General features: G+C 38.1%; 3 protein-coding genes across 3 annotated transcripts in view; 2 read left to right on the forward strand and 1 right to left on the reverse strand.

Annotated features, from left to right (window-relative positions):
* The first annotated feature begins 1,108 nt into the window (after positions 1-1,108).
* On the forward strand, positions 1,109-3,554 carry LOC146459398 (uncharacterized). Its single transcript, XM_085089523.1, has 4 exons — positions 1,109-1,231; positions 1,313-1,378; positions 1,684-1,830; positions 3,516-3,554. Exons 1-4 carry the CDS (start codon positions 1,226-1,228, stop codon positions 3,552-3,554), a joined length of 258 nt encoding a protein of 85 aa, XP_084945649.1. The 5' UTR covers positions 1,109-1,225.
* Positions 3,555-6,711: 3,157 nt separating this feature from the next.
* On the reverse strand, positions 6,712-15,174 carry LOC146459399 (uncharacterized). Its single transcript, XM_085089477.1, has 5 exons — positions 14,794-15,174; positions 13,809-13,864; positions 12,125-12,231; positions 11,038-11,147; positions 6,712-9,401 (listed from the first exon to the last, which is right to left on the reverse strand). The coding sequence occupies exons 1-5, from the start codon at positions 15,157-15,159 to the stop codon at positions 9,096-9,098; spliced, it is 945 nt and encodes a 314-aa protein (XP_084945603.1). The 5' UTR covers positions 15,160-15,174; the 3' UTR covers positions 6,712-9,095.
* A 278-nt stretch (positions 15,175-15,452) lies between these two features.
* The window catches only part of LOC146459400 (uncharacterized), a 6,257-nt gene continuing 189 nt past the window's right edge, over positions 15,453-21,520 (forward strand). Inside the window, exons 1-2 of the mRNA XM_085089476.1 lie at positions 15,453-16,328; positions 18,276-21,520. The exon at positions 18,276-21,520 is cut by the window's right edge and continues 189 nt beyond it. Coding sequence (XP_084945602.1) covers positions 15,461-16,328; positions 18,276-20,404 — 2,997 coding nt within the window. The 5' untranslated portion in view covers positions 15,453-15,460 and the 3' untranslated portion in view covers positions 20,405-21,520. The remainder of the gene's footprint in view (positions 16,329-18,275) is intronic.

Here is a 21,520-nt window from a genome sequence, read left to right on the forward strand (position 1 = left end):
TCATGGAAGCCGGACAGAAAGACAGAAATCAGAGAAATTCGATAACAGAGAAATCCGAAATAACGCTTTAATCCGGATAAGTAAAATTCTAGTCACAGACGCAGCCATCACGAAGATTAATTGGATACGTTGTGTAGTGTGGGGTCCAAATTAGTCGTACTTTCCCGCCTTGACTGATATCTCTAGCTTCTTACAAGTTTGAACTGGCGACCCTTTTTCAACAAATCAGACATTTACTAATCTTCTCTCTAAACAAACTCAAATATCTGGTAAATGGGAAGATGTCTTACACTTCCTTTAGCAATGCTGGAAATTAAAGCCTTCCTTCACCGCTAACTGAAGAGAACTGGACAGAAAGACGGAAATCAGAGAAATCGGAAATAACGGTTTACTCCGCTCAAGCAAAACTTTAGTCACAGTTTAAAAACCTAACACAGCCATCACAAAGATCAATTGGATACGTTGTGCAGTGTGGGGTCCAAATAAGTCGTACTTTCCCGCCTTGATTGACATTTCTGGCTTCTTCCAAGTTTGAACTCGCGACCCTTTTTTAACAAATCCGACACAGTTACTAATCTTCTCTCTAAACAAACTCAAATATCTGGTAAATGGGAAGATGTCTTACACTTCCTTTAGCAATGCTGGAAATTAAAGCCTTCCTTCACCGCTAACTGAAGAGAACTAGACAGAAAGGCGGAAATCAGAGAAATCTGAAATAATGGTTTAATCCGCTCAAGTAAAACGTAAGTCACAGTTTTAAAAACTAACACAGCCATCACAAAGATCAATTGGATACGTTGTGCAGTGTGGGGTCCAAATTAGTCGTACTTTCCCGCCTTGATCGACATCTCTGGCTTCTTCCAAGTTTAACTGAACTCGTGACCCTTTTTCAACAAATCCGACACAGTTACTAATCTTCTCTCAAAACAAACTCAAATATCTGGTAAATAGGAAGATGTCTTACACTTCCTTTAGCAATGCTGGAAATTAAAGCCTTCCTTCACCGCTAACTGAAGAGAACTGGACAGAAAGACGGAAATCAGAGAATGAAATCCAATAACAGAGAAATTGTGAATAAACCAGTATTACCTTACTCTAGAAAAACTATAAATTGTAAAACGCACCTCTGCAAATCTTATGATCTCGCGAATGTTTGAACGCCGTACGTCGATCCGTCTGCTAAAAGCTGCACATTTACACCACCGAACGATAAAGTAAATCTGCCATGAAGGTGACTTTCAGTTAACGCTCATTCTTAAAGCTGATGTCCCTCTTCACTTCCTTTAATTTCCGTTTTAATTTTGCTTTTCAGATATTCGCAATTACAGTTCTCGGCTTGGAGATTTTATGCCTACTTGCCGGTTTTACCCATGGAGAGGTTAGTATGAATAGAGAATGCACTGTTCAGTAAGGCTGCTCTCATGATGAGCCAATGAACTAGAGACAACCTGACCTGTTTATTAATTACATGTACAATTGGATGAAGGTCATTTCTATTAAATTGTAAGACATATATATAAATGTTTTATTCTTGAATTGTGTAATTAAATTGAGATATTCTGCGTGAGAAACTCATAGCATATTTTCTGTTTAGAAAAAGAAAACCGTTCGCTTTTAGGGCAGGCCAACACATGCATGAACGTCAGTGAAAACTGATTAATATTTCCTTCAAATTTTTTCTAGGTTGATCGTTATAAAATGGATCTCGTGGAGAAGGGAACACCATATTCAGAGGAAATCGATGTCGATGAAAAAAACGACGTCGAAGTTTTCCGAGTTCCTGCTCACAATGACGTCGAGGGCGCTGATTTTTACCACGATTTTAAGATGGTGAGCGGACGTAGTAATAATAACAATAATTAGAAAAAGAACCTTATTTAAATGTCAAAGTATTTAGTAGTGAAGTTTTAATTGGGGACACTGCAAAATGACTGAACCAAATTTGCAAACTGAACATGATAGTTGTTAAAATTCCTACTAAACAGGCGGGAGACAGGCCAGTTGGTCATTTTATCCCTTATAAAACGAGGTATAACAGATGTATATACAATGATATTGGCCGAGCGGATCCAGATCATTTACAAAAATAGGTAGTCTCGGACTGCATGTGTCTACTGCAGTACTGGTATAGAAATGTGATATAAAAGAATTGAAGAAAAGGGAAATAAGACTGAAATGAAAACGAAGAGGGAGGAGTGGAAATAGGATAGAGATAAAAAAAATGGTTGCAAAAATGTTGCACAGACTACTGGTGAGAAGAGATTAAGCTGGTATCGTTTACCACAAACATTTTGTATGAAGAGAACTGTAACTTTATTCTAACATAGACAATATATTATATAATCTTACAACGTGAACCACTGAAAGCAATGCAGCAAAGTTCTAAACATAAAGTACTGAAAGCAAAGTTTTAATCTGAAACGTAGGCATAAAATGCAACAGAAACCATTAATTAATCTATACTGAACTTATGAATGGCAAGTATCATTCTTTAACCCTTTGACTCCTGTCGTGTTTCCATAGTTTTCGCATAAATTAACTTTTTCCTAGAGCGGTTTAAACTGAATAAAATGCGCAGTAGATAAATAAATATCGTTGGCTTCCAAAATTAACTGCATATTAAGTTGGAATGATTAAACAAATGTTTTCTGACGTAAAATAATATGGTTACCTATTAATCATTTGCCGAAAAACACACTTGAACGCAAAAATATTGCCAAAATTCATGGTATGTTGATGAAGACCTTTGGTATATCAAATTTCAACCCGCTTATGCAAATTGTCCTTGATTACGCATTTGTCGCTTCTCAAACGCATATATGAATTGACAAAGACACAAAAATCAACAAAAAGCTTTCCAAAAAAAAAATTTTATTGAAATAAACGATGCATTTGCTATTAGAGGCAAAAAAACTTTCAGTTTTTTTGCGTGCATGCAAACACGCATGTAAAATTTGAAGACACTCCGTGTTTGTTCAAAGCGATCACTCGCAGTAAATTCGGGCACGTTTGCGATGAAAATTACAGAAGTTACAGAATTCTCGTTCAAATCATCACTTAAACTATTTCTAAGAGGCAAATCAACATCGGAAAACATCATTTACCGTATTGTCGCCATCGTCCTGATCCGCAAATAAAATCGCTTAGATCTTGGTCAGTCGAGGATTAGCGTCGGCTTTCGATAGTCTTCCATTTGGGATTCCTGTGGCATTTACACTCTTACACTCTTTCACTCTTTCACTCTTTCACTCAACCCGATGACATAGTGTCTACGCTTCTCTAGAAGCCGTAGACACAAAAACTATAACTTTTTGAAAGTATACCGTTATGTAATTGTTTCCTGGGTACAGAAAAGAAACCACAATCGATTCCCGGTCGATTATAAAAGCGATGTAACTGACTTGAGCGTGATATTTTGGTGATGCTTGGGGTGATGCGGTAAGTGGTTTGTTAAAGCGCTTTATCTCTCGTTTTGGAAACCTCTATTATTGATATTTATGCTTCTTGATCTACAGCGTGTCACTGTTACCAGGTCTACTGGGATAATTATATAAAGCTAGTTTTATTTGCATCACAATTTTTCTTCTTTTATTATACTCCGTGCTAATTTACCCCATCTCGAAAACTGTAATTTAATATGGACTTAAACTTGTGTCAAAAATCCACAAAAAAATATACTTACTCTAAAAATGTGCTGTCCTATTGATTTCAAAGACTGATCACAGAGTCCCTAGTAGACGTCTCTTTACAAAAGTGAAACATTTAGATGTGTTTAGTATTTATTCACTTCAAGCTAGCTTTTTCGTGTATCTCTATCATAATGCTTTCCTTTTGCAAAATCTTTCAAAGTGGTAGACAAATTCATCATTACGCAACGAGAAATTTGGAATAATCCTATCGATTTCATCCTTGCAGAACCAATTTCAAAAAGGTTTTCTATACTTTTTTAAGGACCTAAAATAGGGTACTTCTTACCTACGCGTATCAAATTAGTTTTGCAATATCAATTTCTACTCATGACGCCTCAGTTTTATGCATACCGGCGATACATTACTTTAATTTTAAATCCCTGGGAGGAGACCTCGAAAATCGTTTAAGCTCTGAGCTTCTTCGAGGTATCATCGCCACTATTTAGTACATTTACGCCACAAATACTCCATCAATGTATTTCCTTTGTAAATTCGTATAATTACAATTAAACGATGCTGATTATAAATGTTTTGAGGTCATATCAAATAATTACACTTTCAAAGATATGACTCTTCTATTCGTAGCGATTTTTCTTATTAATGCAGTTATTTCATCTTGCATTGTGATTCCACAGGCAGCTTCCCAGACTGGCACGCTTCCAGAGGAGACAGATTCAAGTCTTGTGACTGTAACTGGACCCGCTAACAGACTTCTTCTCACGAAGGAGATCTTAGACTTTTGCGGAGCTTTGCCGATTTACTACACGGAACACACCAAAGTCGATCCAAGCAATGAAAATGGAACTGCGAGTAAGTACAGGCAGATTTTGAGCTGTTGATAACATCAATAGACCTGGGTAAAGGACAAGTCATAGTGGATTAAAAACGACATGTTGTTTCGGTCTGAAGCAGACCAATCGCTTCATTTTCCTTCTCGAAACTCAGATCAGTTTCTCACAGTCACTTCAGCTTAAACCTGTTCAGTGGAAATTTCAAGGCATTTCCTAAAAATGTCCTCCCTATGACCTACGTTAATAATTAATTGCCAACCAGTCAGCCGAGCAAGACGCGAGGCTGACAAGGCGACAGCCGTATAGAACCGATGCAGAGAGAAAAAATCTCGGGTGCTGAGTTGTGCTGTGCATGGTAAGTTTTTTTTTTTTTCTTTTTTTGAGCGCCAATCACAGAGCGCGGGTGTTTGGCGCGAGCTTTGAGCCTTAGGGGAGCCTAGAAAAACATGTTTTTTTGTCTTGGGTAAATACAGTGGAACCCCGATTTTACGATCGTCGATCTAACGGTAATCCCAATTTCAATCAACGATCAACATTCTGTGTCCCGGCAAAAGTTATTTATAAATCGGGAGTTCATTTACAACGATATCCCGATTTAACGATATGATTTTGCTGTCCACTTGCCATATCGTAAAATCGAGGATCGAGGTTCCACTGTATGTTGAATTTGAGACAAAATGGCGCACACGCGCTAGAAGCTTAAAAACTCACGAAGCCAATTTCGCGTTCTCGGAAGGAAACAACACCTTTTCGAAACAGCAAATCGAAAGAGGAACTTCTAGGGAATACTCGACAGTTTCAAAAGCGAAAATCCAAGCATTAACGGCGAAGAAATGGTGCTTCGAGGGCAAATTGTGTTTTAATTAAACGACGAGCAAGCGGATAACTCAAAATGACCTGATGAGCCGCGGACTTTCTTGTAATGATGGAGTGTTTCTAGCTATACAACACACCAATAATTAAAGGTTTGTTTGTGAATTTGTACTGAAATACAATTCTAATTGTCCGATTTTTCATATTCCGAACAGGTTTTGCAAAATTCTTGAAAAACTTGCTCGGCACGGCTCGATAAATTTGCTTCAAAATTGACTCGCAATTCGAACGGCTCGATCATTCGCTTCAAAATTGACTCGCAATTCCTTCAAATCGCTTGCGAGTCGTTCCCCTCGCGGCGAAAATTATATGTGTTTGTTTCTTAGGCCTATACAAATTTTCATGTGAATAAATTTTTCATTTGGGAAAGGTTTTTGTTTGTGAGGAATAGAAGTATATTTGTACTTACATTAATAGCCCCAAAATTTTCACACAGTTTGAAGACCATGTTCAGAAGCTGTTCTTCCTAACATGACAGTAGGCCTCCTTACTGTAACGAATGCAATGTCAGAAGCTTCGCAACAGCTCTAAAATAGAGCGATGATAACTCCCTTTAAGTTCTGTTTCTTTATGTCCTGTTTACCTGATTATACATATGATTAACAAATCGACGGCAGTTTTCTATGGTCTAAATAAACAATAGCCTCCATTTGGCGCGAAAATATGCTCAGATACTTGTCCGCGGTCATTATCGTCAAAAATTGTTCACTGCCAAGTTTTGGACATTTTATGGCGTCATTTTATGGTCTATAAGAGTATAGACCATAAAAAACTGCCGTCGATTTGTTTTTTACAATAACATGGAAAACGTACGAGCGGAATTGGAAAGCGCGCGCGTTACATCTGACGTCATTTTTATCGTTTGTTGTCTGTCAGTCTTATAGACAATAGCTACGAGCCAATCAGTATTTAGACAGTTTTTCTAAAAAAGATATAATTAACAAATCGACGGCAGTTTTCTATGGTCTATACTCTTACAGACCATAAAATGACGTCAGAAAATGTTCAAAACTCAAGTGGAACCACGAGCCGCAGGCGAGTGGTTTCACTGCCAAGTTTTGGACATTTTATGGCGTCATTTTAGTTATGGTCTATAAGAGTATAGACCATTGCCTGATTTCATACCGTGGGGGTCTGGGTACGAGTCTGTGTATTATGGGTTATGGGACTCAACACCCACATAGCCGGAAAGAGCACATCGAACTTTACAACATCCTCAAGTTTGGTGTTAATCAAGCTAATATTAGGCGAGATACAGCCATTCAAAAACTTAAAAATTTACTAAGAAATGTATGGGACGCCGGACACACGTCCGGCGTTCCATACCACGGCAGGAAAAGTGGGATTTTACCCTTCAGAAAACACGCGGCGAACTTACGCAAAATGTGGTATTTTCCAGTATTTTTCAGTGTTCACCAAAACGGAAAATCCAATCTTTTCCGCGAGTTTTCGTGCCGGTGAATTGGAGTATTCGTTCCATTATCCGGCAGTTTTCTGTTGCGGTGAACGCTAGAAAACGCACGTTTTCTGGCGTTCACCGGCCGGTTAACACTCGTAAAACGTCTTGTATTCCGGGCGTTTACTGGAGTTTTCCCACCGACCAACGTCGCGTTCACCGCCGTTATCCAGTAAAAACCCGCGTTTTCCGTTGTTTTCCGTCACGGAAAATCCCTGTTCAACGTAGGTAAACGCTAGAAAACTAGCGTTTACCTATCAGTTAACGCTTGGAAAACAGCCCATATTCCGGCGTTCGCAAGCGTTTTTCTTGCGTATTCTTGCATTTTCTGGGACGGTGAATTCATGTAAATTCAAGAAAACGTATGTTTTCAAGCGTTCACCGATCAGTTAACGCTTGGAAAACAGCCCATAGTCCGGCGTTCGCAAGCGTTTTTCTTGCGTATTCTTGCATTTTCTCGGACGGTGAATTCATGTAAATTCAAGAAAACGTATGTTTTCAAGCGTTCACCGATCAGTTAACGCTTGGAAAATAGCCAATATTCCGGAGTTCGCAAGCGTTTTCCTTGCGTATTCTTACATTTTCTGGGACGGTGAATTCAAGAGAATTGAAGAAAACGCCTGTTTTCCAGTGTTCACCAAACCGTTAAAAGTCGGAAAATAATGAATATTCCGGCGTTCGCCGGTGTTTTTCTGGTGTTTCATGCTGTTTTCTAGGACGGTGAATTCGTGTGAATTCAAGAAAACGCGTATTTTCGTGCGTTCACCGAACGATAAACGCACGGAAAATTGTTTGTACCCGGCGTTCTTTCTCGCGTTTTCTTGTATTTCTGGTACGGTGAATTAAAAAAAACCCCGCTTGTTTTCCGGGGTTCGCTGTTCGAATTACACATGGTAATTATTTTTATATTCCGATATACGGAAGGCGTTTTTTTGTCTTGTTTTCTGGCATTTTCTGGGGTAGTGAATTCCGAGGGTTTTCCTGCTTCACCATTCCCTCAGCTAAACTCTAGATTATTTGCGCGATTTACTGTTCATTTGAAATGAACTAAGGGAAACAACGGACTACGTTATAAAGACTTCCCTACCCAGTGTTAAATGATAGGATGAAAGATAACAACTCTGAATTCCAACAATATCGTTTATTTAAATGTACACTGGTGTTGAAGTATTACAAGACTAAAATCAAATAAAAGTTTCTAGATTTATAGTTACTTTCATCCTCCACTCCAACAAACAATGTCTATGAAATTAAAATAACACTGCTCTTTCATTTAACCTTACTAAACTAGATGTGGTGTCAGTTTGTCCAAAAGAGCACTCAGAATTCTATATAATACAACAAGAATACAAAAACAAGGCTGAAAAAAAAAGGACCCACCAACATTACTAAAATCAGTTCTCAGTATTACCTACTGGCAAAGAAGCAAATTACGCTCATTCAACATAACCTCTTAGATTGTAAGTAAGTAAAATTAACACAAACCCTGATGCAATGTCACCCTGTACAAACTTAACCTTGCAGTCAAGCTACCTCTCCCAAGCACCCAAAAGTTTCATTCAACTCAGAAAGTTGTGACTTGGAAGATGTCATTAAATGTTTAGTACGATCACATGTGCATTTCAACACAGTCGATCACATGCATGAACAACTTGTAGTAATGAACAAAAACAAAAAAAATTCTACAGCTGTTCTTTTACTGTGATTCACTACTTTTTTTTCAATTTGAATGAAGTTTTTTGGAGAGCAACTATTTCTTAAACAACATGTACTAAAAAAACTATAGACACATAACCTGTACATGTTGTTCAAGAGACAGCTGCTCTCCAAAAAACTTCATTCAAATTAAAAAAAAAAAAATAGTGGATGACAGTCAAAGAACAGCTGAATAGAATATATATTTTTTGATAGCCTGTACTAAGAATTACTATATACACATACCCTGTACAATATATCATGTAAAAATGTAAAAGATTATAAAGGCAAAAACATTGAAATGAAGAAAAATACTACAATGTATAACCCTAGTATTAAATGTCTTGATATCCAAAAAGGAGGCAGTCTATGAGAAAAAGAATTTCTTTTGTTATTATTTGAAGGGTAAAATGCAAAAGCTATGAGCTTGATTGATTCTATTATAACTTTAAAGACTTTGTTTAATAAAAAATCTTTCAATTCATTGCATTCTTGTATACAGTCAGAAAACTGTTGATATCAAGCAGCTTGCATACCCTTTGCCTGAAACCCTTAATAACATTACTGCCCCCAAAACTATAGCTGGGTGATCTACAAAGATCGTACAGCCCAAACTAACGGCTGGGGAACTCCATTTGGGCTTCGTAGACTTGGAAGGCCATTTCTTCGGCTTACTGACTGACGCTTTTGTTGCGGTGTCATTGCTGCCTTCCACCTGTCATCCAGTGTCCTAAAAAAGTCTGACACTTCCTCTACTCGCCAGGTTAAAGGCCTGGTGGCCAAGGCATCTCCTTCATCTTCGGACTCATCTGAAGAGACAAGGCTGATGTGGAGGGATCCAAATATGTCGTCCTCTTTCTCTTCTTCGTTCACAACTTTCAGTCTTTTTTCCAGTTTCTAATAAAATTGACAGATAGAAACAAGTTATTAAGAGCAAATAACTGCTTTTAATTTGAGGCAAAAATGATTATACATATTCAAAAATAGACAGCAAATGCACTTCAGCGTACATGTAGCATCATTGTGATGCCTTGAGACTTTTTATTTATTACAACAGAGCTGTAACCCACTGGTCCTTTTACAGAAAGCCTTTTTAAGTAATTTGTATTTAGTTAATGGATGAGGAGCTTGCATTTTCTTTCAATATTTGATGAAACATCACCTGAAACTTTCATATCACAAGAAAACTAATTCCCTTTGCTTTCTTTGGGAAAAATGAAATGTCAAGAGTGATGTACTGTACAGCTAGCTAGGGTTTCTGGAAATTCATAAATTCAAGGGATGGGATTTGTGAATAGTCCACAGAAATCAAAACTGCACTAGCTACAGAAACATTCCTTTCAAATACCTGAAAGTAATCTTAGAAAAGAAAAAATGATGTGTTCTACTGGATGCATCGGTTGTTAAAACTAAATCAGGTAATGGCATCTACAGGAATATATATTTAGTATAAGCCAAACCTGGGATCCAAAACATTTTCACTAGATTGAAAAAAAAAAAAAAAAAAGCATTGCCTTGGGCAAAGTGCAAACAATACAACTTTATGGAATTATGGGGTATGCATATTTCATGTTTTTCTCTTGTTGACAAGAAATATGCAAATTTTAAGCCTTAAGGTTACCCGGGACCTTCAGAGGTGTCTTCAGAGGTGTCTCGCATCCAAGCGATGTAGCGCGTCCGGTTTAAACTGTAGATACCTGAACCCTTATATCAAATTAAAGCTTATAGAGCTGGCTATCCAACTAAACCAAGAAGTTTGAAATAAAATGAATTGCCGAATTTTTAGCGCTGTTTTCTCGAATAAATTTTTTTCACTTGGAGGAGCCACTTCAAAGAGCTAAAACTCAAAAGGAATTTGTTCGTTTGCCTTCAAATTTGGGCAGTAGCTAGTTCAATATATAAACAACAAAAACGTGTCTGCGAATTTTTTCTTTCGAAATATTTTTTCTTCGAGACTGATTTTTGTACGATTACTCCACATTTTTTTCATCCTATTTCGAAAATGCTCTATAACTTTTCACTGCGATTGAATATGGCAAAACGCAGACACGTTTTTTTAGCGCTTTGGGTCAGGAAACTGAGGAGCAAATTAAATTAGCAAAAAACAAAATTCACTTAGACTTGTAGCTTTAAAAAGGTGATTCGGACGCTCGCAATTATATAGGTCGTGAAAAATTCGACAATTTATTTTATTTTGAAAATTCTTGGTATGGTTTGATAGTCAGTTCTATAAGCTTTAATTTGATATAAGGGTTCAGGTATCTACAGTTTAAACCGGACGCGCTACATCGCTTGGATGCGAGACACCTCTGAAGACACCTCTGAAGGTCCCGGGTAACCATAAAATCTTCATATGCTTTTACTTTCTAGTAAAAAGAATGCAAATAAGTTCATAAAGTCATGTGGGTCAAAAGTTTCCCAAAAGCTGTTGGGTGTTATCATTCCTGGTTTATATCTTTCAAGTGTGTACAGTAATAATATATTCTGGGACTTACATCCTATCATGTTATTTTATCAGTGATACAATGCTTACCCTTTTGATCCTTTGCCTCCTCTTCTGCTCTTGCTGATACCTTTCATAGGTGCCATTGTGTTCTTGCCTCTTTCTCTTCTTGGTAGAGGCATAGTTCTGAGAAATAGCATCTGAAAGCATAACACGCTGAATTAGATGTCAGTCTGTTTCAAAAGAACTATAACTTTTCTGTTTCATATATTTTTGTATTCTCAGGACTGAACGTTTACAAACCATATCATCATAATGCATTTTAAACAAGCTCTGTGCACATGATTGACATAATAATCAGAATTGTGGCTGTTCTTGGTTCATGTGGGTACACCAGGGTTTTATTACAAAAGTAGGCTTTCTCAAAAGAAAAAGATGAGAATATGATGAAAATTATGAAACAAAAACTGCTCTTTCAGCAGCCTGATATATACTTTACTCTAGCCTGCCAGTGTGAACAACCTCCTAAGCTGGTTATAGGGTGAAGAGAGAGATTGGTCTGAGGGTAAGAAAGAAAAGGGACAGAGGCTGTCGACATGTTTTTGATGCCACCATTTTGCCCCTCCAAAATAGAAGCAAGAAACTCAGCTTCTTTGACAAAATGATGCAAATTTACACCACAAGCCATTCAAAATTATGTTTAATAGGTTAACATTGTTTGCAAAGCTGTCAACAGTTGTCTAAAAAAAGCATCTAACCAATCACATCATGATACCTGCCCCATCAAAAGAATGTCCAAAGGCTCCCTCCCTTTCTTTCTCACCCCCAGCCTTGTGAAATCCCAGTGAATAGACCTTTGTCACATGTGGCCATGTTGAGTATCAGAAGAAAACAAGAATAATTATTGCTTTTACAGTGCGAGGCTTGCCATGCGAAAAAAAAAAGCTTTTTATTCTTCTGAGACTCAACATGGCTACCGAGTGACAAAGGTCTATTTTCTATTGGTAAAAGTGATAATGTGACCACTGCTGTTATATCATCTGGGCCTTGCCTTGCATTTATTAAAAATCCAGTACCTTTAATAATCATTAATACTCATTCAGTATACACACAGACATGAACCTCCTTGTTTGAATATGGCGAGTACATCAACTAAGGCATGATCATAAAAACTTACCCAAAATTCGCCTCTCTGTGCAGAGTGGATCATTTCTAATTTGTTCTACCTCTTTTGTCTCTCTTAATAAGGTTGTTGTAACTCCCTGGTTTGGGTCTTCATTCTCTCTACAGATGATAATAAATGTGCCACAAAATTAATCCATCCAAAATACAGTGTGTATTAGGTTTTAATTTTTTCTTTAAATTTCCTTTAGTGAAATCTTCTGAAACTTTCACAGCAGATAGAACCTTAACAGAAATAGGGGTTACAAAGGCAGATTATTTGCTTTTTGCAAATAATTATGTGGTGTTTGCCATGAAATTTCACTGAAGGAAATGTCAGAAAATCTAGTTGAAAGTTTACATTTCCTCAGGCAATGATACACTAACAATTTTCCAAGATTGCTATTTGGGCATGCGTGGACTTTAGAGTAATGCAACCGAGGTTGTAAATTTCATCCAATTTTGTTTGTGCAAACAAGCCCATTGCTCCAAAGTTCATACACGCTCAGAGAGCCTGTTTTATCTTGCGCCATTTGATGTTGTACATAATATTTCTATCCTTAAGGTTCCAAATATATTTACTTAATTCGGTTGCGTGCTTATACCGATCGTTCCTAAATGAGCATACATGGATTCGCGCTACATGCATACACGCAACTGTTTGAAATCTGCTTTCCAAACTCTAAAAAACGTAAATGTAAAAAAAACTTAATCATTGCGTGATTAACATCCAAATAATTTTGCCTGTGCATTTAGATACTGTTTTCTTTACTTAGCGTGAGTCCCTTTAAGTGGCTTAAAAGGGTTTGTACCTATGTGTGCGCATGCCCAACGTAACTATTCGAACCAAATCGAACATTTCATTTATCGAACTTGATCGAGCGATTGGGATCAATTGAGTTTGACAATTAAACACAATAAAACTCTCACACAAAAATTGGAGCAATCGAACTTTGATTGAGTTTGATTAGGTATGGTGGCCAAAGTTGGCATACATTCGATTAAAAATGATAACAGTAGTAGATCATAAAATGATGTTTCAGCAAAGGTACATAAATCTACTGTTCATTTCACTTAATTCTTTGTTGTTCTTACATGCTAAAAAAGAATTTTCAAAATTTTGGTCTATTTCGACTGATGGTTTGCACTGTTCGATTAAGCTCGATTGGATTCGGAAATCGAACTCTCGCACAATTTTTTTGGTTTAATTGTCGAACTCAATCAATTACGCGACTGGGAATAAAAGCTGGAAGAAATGTTTGTCCTTATCTCGAAATTTTGCATAGTGATCTATTTTGATTTTTTGCATGCATGCAATATTCAGCATGCCACTTCCAATACAATTGTCTGGGTGAAATTTATCTAGTAGAATTTTCTGTAGGTGAAAAAATGCCTTTTTCGGAATAACACAAGATAACTTTGGAATATTTCCAAAGGAGTTAAAGAATTTAGGATGCTTTCCAACAAAGCAATAAACACAGTGGGTCACTGAGTTAAAAAGTTAGAGGTCATTTTTTGTGAGCTAACCTGTTGCCATGGTAACCTCAATGATATCAGAACCACCTTAGTCCCACATGCAGTTTTTTGCAATCTTTCATAAGTTCACAGAAACTACAACAATCACAAAACCCTTACGAGCCTCCTTAAAAGTAACAAAAGCTGCTGCTATTGACTGATGCATAAAAACTTAAAGAACTCACTTCTTGTCAGTATTCCAGGACAGTCCCAACTGATCCATCTTGGAGCGGATATAGTGCTGTGAACACAAAACTGACGATTAATAGACATTTTCAACAAAATACATGAATAAGACTTTTGAAGCTAGCAATATTTTGTCTTATATTTAAGACTGCTGAAAAGGAATCCGGTTACTTCGTTCCATGACCACTTCGTTCCAAACCACTTCGTTCCATCCTTTGGCCACTTCGTTCCACCAAAGTTTCATCGTTCCAACGAATAGTCACTTCGTTCCAAGTGTAAACTAAGCGAGTAAACTTCTACGTAATCTTACATGGATCTGGGATCATAGCAACCAATCATATCAGACTTCAGTAGTGATGAACCTGCTTCGAAAAAACTATCCTTTCTTAACTTTATTTATTAGTTTCAGACTGACGAAGATGCGAAATCATGTTTAGATTGAACATAAACGTGAAAAGATGTGCAACCACGCGTTGATCATAGCAACCAGTAGTTAAAACTTTTTTGCGCTGTCAAATCAACTTTCAGCTATCTTCCCGATCATCAGTTAGTCATCTTTGGAACGAAGTGACTATTTGGTGGAACGAAGTGGCCAAAGGATGGAACGAAGTGGTTTGGAACGAAGTGGTCATGGAACGAAGTGGCCGTAATTCGCTGAAAAGAATCTCCATAAAACAAACCATGCTTGGAACGCAATAGCCTAGGGATGCAAAAGGTTGTATTTTTGCCAAGCTTGCCGGTCACCAAATGGCAATGTTTTGAGGTCGTTTTCATAAAAAAATGATATCTTGGCCGTTACGCGGGGCTTTCAGAAGAAAAGGTGTGAAAAATTGCTCGCCGATCGAGGCGCGAAATTTGAAAATACAACGCTTTCCAAAGTTCATTTGGTAGAAACTACGATATGTCCCCTTCCTAGGAGCAAACATAAGAACTTACAAAGAAACAAGAAATCCATGATCAGCTTTCCTTAAATAGCCTACTTACCGATAGATCAGGGTGTCTGGCAATCTTTCGTTTTCTGCCTGAACTGTTGGGTGATGGCGTACACGATCCGACGCTGTTAGCCTGCGTAGCTACATCTTGATCTACCTTCGCCTCCAAAGCGGCGATCCTTGCTTCTATGGCCTTGAAACCACTTTCCATAGTATCCTGGACTTTTTCGATGGCCTTAAAAACGGCATCAGAAAATTCTGCCTGGTTGCCTTCGATGATGCGTAAGGAATCATTGAATTCACCTAACTGTTTTGCAATCTCGCCGTGATTGCTCTCTTGCAACGCGTTCTTGATCTCAACAATCCTGGTCAAAATCGTGCGGAATTCGGAAGCCGTGTTTGCTCGGTTGTTTGCCATCACGAATCAAAAGATCAGACCAAGCTTGCAATGACGCCGCCGATTGTGAAGACAACTTTTATAAGGCAACAACGGCGGGAAAAAATGTGTAAACAATCCACGAAGCGGTGCGGTGCCATTGGTCCATATAAACATGCGACAAAGACTCCTATTGGCCAGCATTTCAAAAGCCCAAAGTAGTTTTGATCAGCGGTTTTCCTTGCAGGCAAGTCGCAGGCGAATTTGTCACAAGAAGAAAAGAATTCGGAATTCTAGGATTTGGTGTTTCCACTAAAATTTAAGTCCGTTACTAGTAATAAGTATGCCGAAACGAAGTTCTCCTCGAAAGTTCAAGAAAAGGAACAGACGGCGCATACAATGTTCTCGTTGTGGTGCAAGTTATTCCTATTCAGGCTCAAGGTCGCATTCATGTGGTGGGGACGCGTTATCGGAATCTGACGAAGCGGACCTCGAACACGATGACAATGTGAATGAAATCTCCGACACCGAACTACAGCAAGAAGAATCGAACGTTACAAGCGACTGCCACGATAAAGATGACACAGAAGCTGTCCGTGAACACTTACTATCTTCAGATCTCCGAAAGAGGTTGCTAGACCGGTTGAGAAAACGGCTGAATGAAGAGGACTTGGCTCATTTTGACGATGATGATTCTGATAGTACCGACTGTGGAAATGCCTCTTCTGGTGACTCTGTTAATGAGAACTGGGAAAACTGCCAAGAGGATGGCGATGTAGAAGAGGATTTTGATCATGAGCAGGAACAAGAACACGAGACTGCCAACAAATCATTGCCGTTATCCGATAAATGTGGCGTTCTTATTTATTGGTTGTTGTTATTTTTGTTGTCTTGGCAATGTGGATTTTGTCTTAGTGATTCAGCTGTGGATATGTTACTAAAGTTTCTAAGTCGTTTTTTTTGGGTAATTGGAACCTTTGATGAAAACGGTACCATTGCTAAAGTAGCAAAGCGTATGCCAAAAACTTTGTACATGCTCAAGAAAGTTCTAGGACTTATGAACAACGATGACTTTATGAAATACGTTGTCTGCCCAAAATGTAAGACATTGTATAGTTACAAAGACTGCATCCAGAAACGTTGTGGAAGGCAAGTTTCATCTCGGTGTAATTTTGTTGCATGGCCAAGACACCCACATAGGAACAGGCGAGGTAAGTCCAGTACTTACTATTTGGGGGAAAGAGGGCTGTGTCTAAAAAGTGAACAGGATGTGAGATGAGGAATGTGGGGATAAGATACAATGTATGAAGGACAAGGGTATGCATAGCTAAAAAATAAATAGGAAAAAATTTTAACACTGTTTTTGCACTGCTTTGGGAATTTACTTGTGTTGACAAATGACCCCCTTCCCTGCTGTAGCCGATATAATGCACCAGCGAGGTGAGTAGGACAGCAGTTTCCTTTTGTCAATGCAAGTAAATTCCCAAAGCAGTTAAAATGAAAAGAATACCCATGCCAAAACAGTGTGTATTGACTTTTTTTTCAAATTTATTCTCGCGAAGCGAGGTTTATAAAGTTGTTGGGCCGAGTCGGGCTAAGCCGAATTCGAGCGAAAAATAAATTTATATATATATATATATATATATTGTTGAAGATTTCTGCAGTGTTGCCTGGTAACAGTGAAAAACAAAGTATGAATGACATCAGACAAAGGGAATGTTGCTAGGCAGCAACAATGGGAGACAGACTAGCGTCAGGCGCACTTTGTTGGAGCAAAATTTGCATACATCGGGAAAGTTTTCCTTTCATTGCTGGATCAAATTTTAATTGCAATGCTCATCAATATTTAATGGATGGAAATATCTCTGCAGAATCGTTTCCCTTTCTTCTAGAAATCTATTTTTGTGAAAGATTGCATTGAAGAAATTACACGTTTTGTGGCCGCGGAAAAATAATTTTACGTGGTAAATAAATTCATCCAACACGACAGCGCTGCATGCCGCGCTGGTTGTTCATTTCCTTGCTTCAGAAATAGATTTTAAGCGCAAAACAAACCTGTGGAACTACGAAAACACCATGCTCATCAAAATAGTTGCCATGTTCAGAAACCTTTTAATCTCCCCATTTGATGCTACAAGCTAAAGAGGGCTTTCAACCCAGCCCTAGCTTTACAAGGTTTTGCGAGTCACATATTTCTATTTTTTAACTACATTGTTATGTTTTGTTTACATCCCTAATGTTCATCCAAAATATGATGTCCCGCATCTTGTGCCCCTAAACATTGGCCCTTGTATCCTTGTTCCCAAGTCTCAGTCCCACTTTTAGACACAGCTGTTTCAGAAGAATAGTCATGAACCTTGTATTGACAACTCTACCCCAGTCCAGCAGAAATTTTAGGATAAATAATGATAGATTTTGTGATACTTAGATTGCTAGCATGGGGAACAAGCTTATAGTCAGAACTTGAAAACAACTAAAGCATCCAAGAGGAAATAGATTGTGTGGTAAAATTTTAAACATACCGTGAAGAAGATAGGCTGTGCATACTTCCCTGACTGTGAAATCAGCCTTGCTCTTTTTTAAATTATTGGATTATTTTGTTCTACAATTTTTTTGCTGATTATATCCTTCACTACAGGATCTGGTACTCTTATTTTGTCACTGTGGTCCTCGCAAACACAGTTAATTACTGGTTTTTACTAAAAGAACTTCACTGTTTTTTTTGTATGGTTTGTTTGTTTGTTTGTTTTTTTGCCCATAAAAAATGGATGTCCATAGGATGCCAGCACAGCACTGGATATGATTCTGGTACGAGATGGAAATGTTTATTCTAAAACTGGGAAAGGTTTTGAACCCAGGAGTCATATCATAAGTAGATAAATTATGATCACCCATTGACTGTGGTCCTGAGGACTGTTTCAAGTGACATTGGCCAATGTTTTATTCAGTTGTAAAAGACAGTTTTTAATCACAATAACAACATGGCAATATTTCCTGAAATTTGACAACACTTACTGGCAGGGTTGTGACTGTATTTGCTGCGGTACTTACTTACATATTAAAATGTATGTGACTGTGTTTAATCCTTAAAAGATTTTTTATGATGTCTTTTTTATTTGCATGTTTTGAAATTGCTTGTTTACTCTTTTTTTTTTAAGGTCCATGTGATGAACTACTTTTGAAGACAGTGCGCACTGGGACAAAGACTTTCTTGTACCCAAGGATGGTTTATCCGTACAACTCTGTCATTAAGTCATTACAAGAGCTACTTAAAAGGCCTGGTTTTTGGGATAAATGCCAAGAATGGAGGAAGCAGGTTTTTCCGGACAATGTCAAAACAGACATATACCAGGGAAATGTCTGGAAAGAGCTGTCCTCAAATGGGTTTCTGTGTAACATCAACAGTTTAGCTGTCATGCTTAATGTTGACTGGTTTAGGCCACACAAACATTCCCCAGGATCTGTTGGAGTGATTTACCTTGTCTTGCTCAACCTTCCTCGGCATGAGAGATATAAAATGGAGAACATTATTGTTGTTGGCATTTTGCCTGGCCCATCTGAACCAAAACTTACTGCAAACACATTTTTGGAACCACTTGTCCAGGAGCTGCAGACACTGTGGGCCTGCAAAGAACGTTTCTCGGTTTATGGTAGTTTATTTAAACGCCCAGTCAAGGTTGGCTTAATCTGTGTGTCATCAGATATTCCAGCCACGAGGAAAATTGGAGGCTTCCTTGGTCACATGGCGTCACAAGGATGTTCTCGGTGCAAGAAACAGTTTAATTCTGGAGCAGGTCTTGATTTCAGTGGTTTTGATAGAGAGAATTGGCAGCCACGAGAGTCGTCAGAACATAAGTGTTCAGCAAAAGCAACGCTAGAGGAAACAAGTCCTACATCACAACAAAGGCTTTGTGCAGAGTTGGGTGCTAGGTATTCCGTTTTACAAGAGCTTGAATACTTTGACTGTATACGCTATTTTGTGGTGGACCCTATGCACAATCTTTACCTTGGGACAGCAAAGCACATGATGAAAAATGTGTGGTTAGACGAGAAAAATGATTTCATTGATGATGACGACTTTCAAAGAATCCAAGAACTAGTGGATTCAATGACAGTCCCACAGGATATTGGGCGTATCCCAGGAAAGATCTCATGCAGTTTTTCAGGATTTACTGCTGACCAGTGGAAAAATTGGACAATTGTTTATTCATTGTTTGCACTGAAAGGAGTTCTTCCTAGCAACCACCTGGAATGCTGGCGTCACTTTGTTCTTGCGTGCAAGTCTCTGGGCAAGAGAGTCCTGACTGATAATGATATTGAACTTGGAGACAGACACTTGATGGAATTTTGCACAATATTTGAGGAATTGTATGGAAAAGAACTTGTCACTCCCAATATGCATCTTCATGGACATTTGAAGGAGTGCCTTCTAGATTATGGACCATTTCATTCTTTTTGGTGCTTTAGCTTTGAAAGATTTAATGGGATTTTGGGCTCTTTTCACACAAACAATCGTTCAATTGAAATCCAGTTGATGAGAAAATTTTTGATTCAGGCTAAAGTCAAGGACATCAAGTACCCTGATATGTACCAGGATTCTTTTATGGAATTTTTCGAGAATTGTCAGACTTCAGGATCAGTCAAGATCGCTCAGGAACCAATTGAACACTATCTTAGCCTTAAAGAACACAGGGAAACACCTGTTAAAGATTTAAGTTGTTGTGACTGGGCAGCAAGCAGCTTCATCTGTCCTGTATCAGCTGTGAAAGATGGAACACTAGACAATGATGACATAAATGCACTTGAGGTTGTGTACCGGGAGCTGCTGGGACTTGGTGCAAGGAATCACATTGAAATGCCCTTTACTGTCTCAGAATTAAAAACCATCAGAATAGGTTCTGTGCTATATGGATCACAGCAAAGCCAGACTACAAGGAATTCGTTTGTTCTAGCTAACTGGGCAGGAACTGAGGGGTCTCTAGCCACAACTACAGGATATGATGATCTAAGACCAGGACAAGTTGTGACATTCTTCCGCCATCGCATTAAAGTGAGATCAATGTTGTCTGCTTTATCAGACCAGAGATATGAATTTTATATTGCAAGAGTAAACTGGTATTCAAAGCATCCTGAACGCTATGCATTTGGAGTTCCAATAGAAATTTGGTGTAACACGTTTGATGTGTTTGGACCTGCATGTTTCATTCCTGTTCAAAGAATCACATCACTTTGTGCATGTGGTGAACTAGTTCACAAGAAGGAGACTGTTCTTGCTGTGACAGCTTGAGTTGAGTTGCTGATGTCAAAAAGAAGCATTAGTGACAACTTTGTGAATGATTGTGCACTTACAGTGTAATCAATCACAAAGTATGAAGAATGGGTTCTGCTTTAGTGAAAAAGGGCCTTATGACAAGTTATGTAACTTGAAGAAACTTGGGTTAAGAAATCCTGTCATATTTTAGAACACATTGATATGACGCCCAATTTCCATTTACTAATGTTACCAATTTTGAAGGAAATATTTTTGAAACTGTTATGGTTCTGAAGAAAGTAAAAAAACCAACTGTAGCTCACCGTTGGCAAATGATGTCATTATAAGGCCCCTTGGTGGCAGTACATTTCACATGTACCACAATTTCCTGCAAACGTAACACAGCCAATAGGCATGCAGAAAACCATATTTTTGACAAAATTTATTCCCTGTACTAACCTTATGAGCATTTTTTAGGGTTTTTTCATACACTAAGAACAATGAGTAAATGTATCAATCACCATCTTTTTCTGCACACTGGATCATCACAGTGCCAGAGCAGCTGTTCATCGACTCGAATTTTAACAACTTTGTAGTTGTGTCTATTGTTGGCTTGTCCTGTCAAAGAAAAATGGGATATACATGTATTTCGGACTTGTAAGAGAGGTATTAAACTGTGGATTAATACCTCTTGTATGGTTAACACCTCTCTGAATGGTTCAAAACGAGAGGGTTTTGCCAAATTGATAGTTTCATTGAAACAGAATGAATTTCCTTAAACCTCCCAACTTGTCTAGGTCATGTTTATTGCTTTTTTGAATGAGTTGCCCACGTAAAGGAAACTTGCTCTGGGCTAGTCCTCTAATGAGACCTCAAACTAGCAATGCAACTACTTGGCTATTTTTCAGAAAAGATCATGCCTTGGTATGGCCAATCAAAGCAAACCAACTTTCAAAACAATTTAGCCTTGAACTGTATTTTACCATTTGTGAGCTGTACACACCATACAGCACAAAGCTGTAGTTTCAATGAAACAAAAAAAATGTGGTTTAAGACAATTAACACTGGTCATTAATAACCAAAATATTCAAACCTAAGTGAACAAACTACCTGAAGTGACCAAACTCCTCAGTTACTAAATTACCCTTAATG

This window comes from Pavona decussata, unplaced genomic scaffold (genome assembly GCF_977016875.1).
Source record: "Pavona decussata unplaced genomic scaffold, jaPavDecu1.1 SCAFFOLD_219, whole genome shotgun sequence".
In the NCBI taxonomy this organism is placed as follows: Eukaryota; Metazoa; Cnidaria; class Anthozoa; order Scleractinia; family Agariciidae; genus Pavona; species Pavona decussata.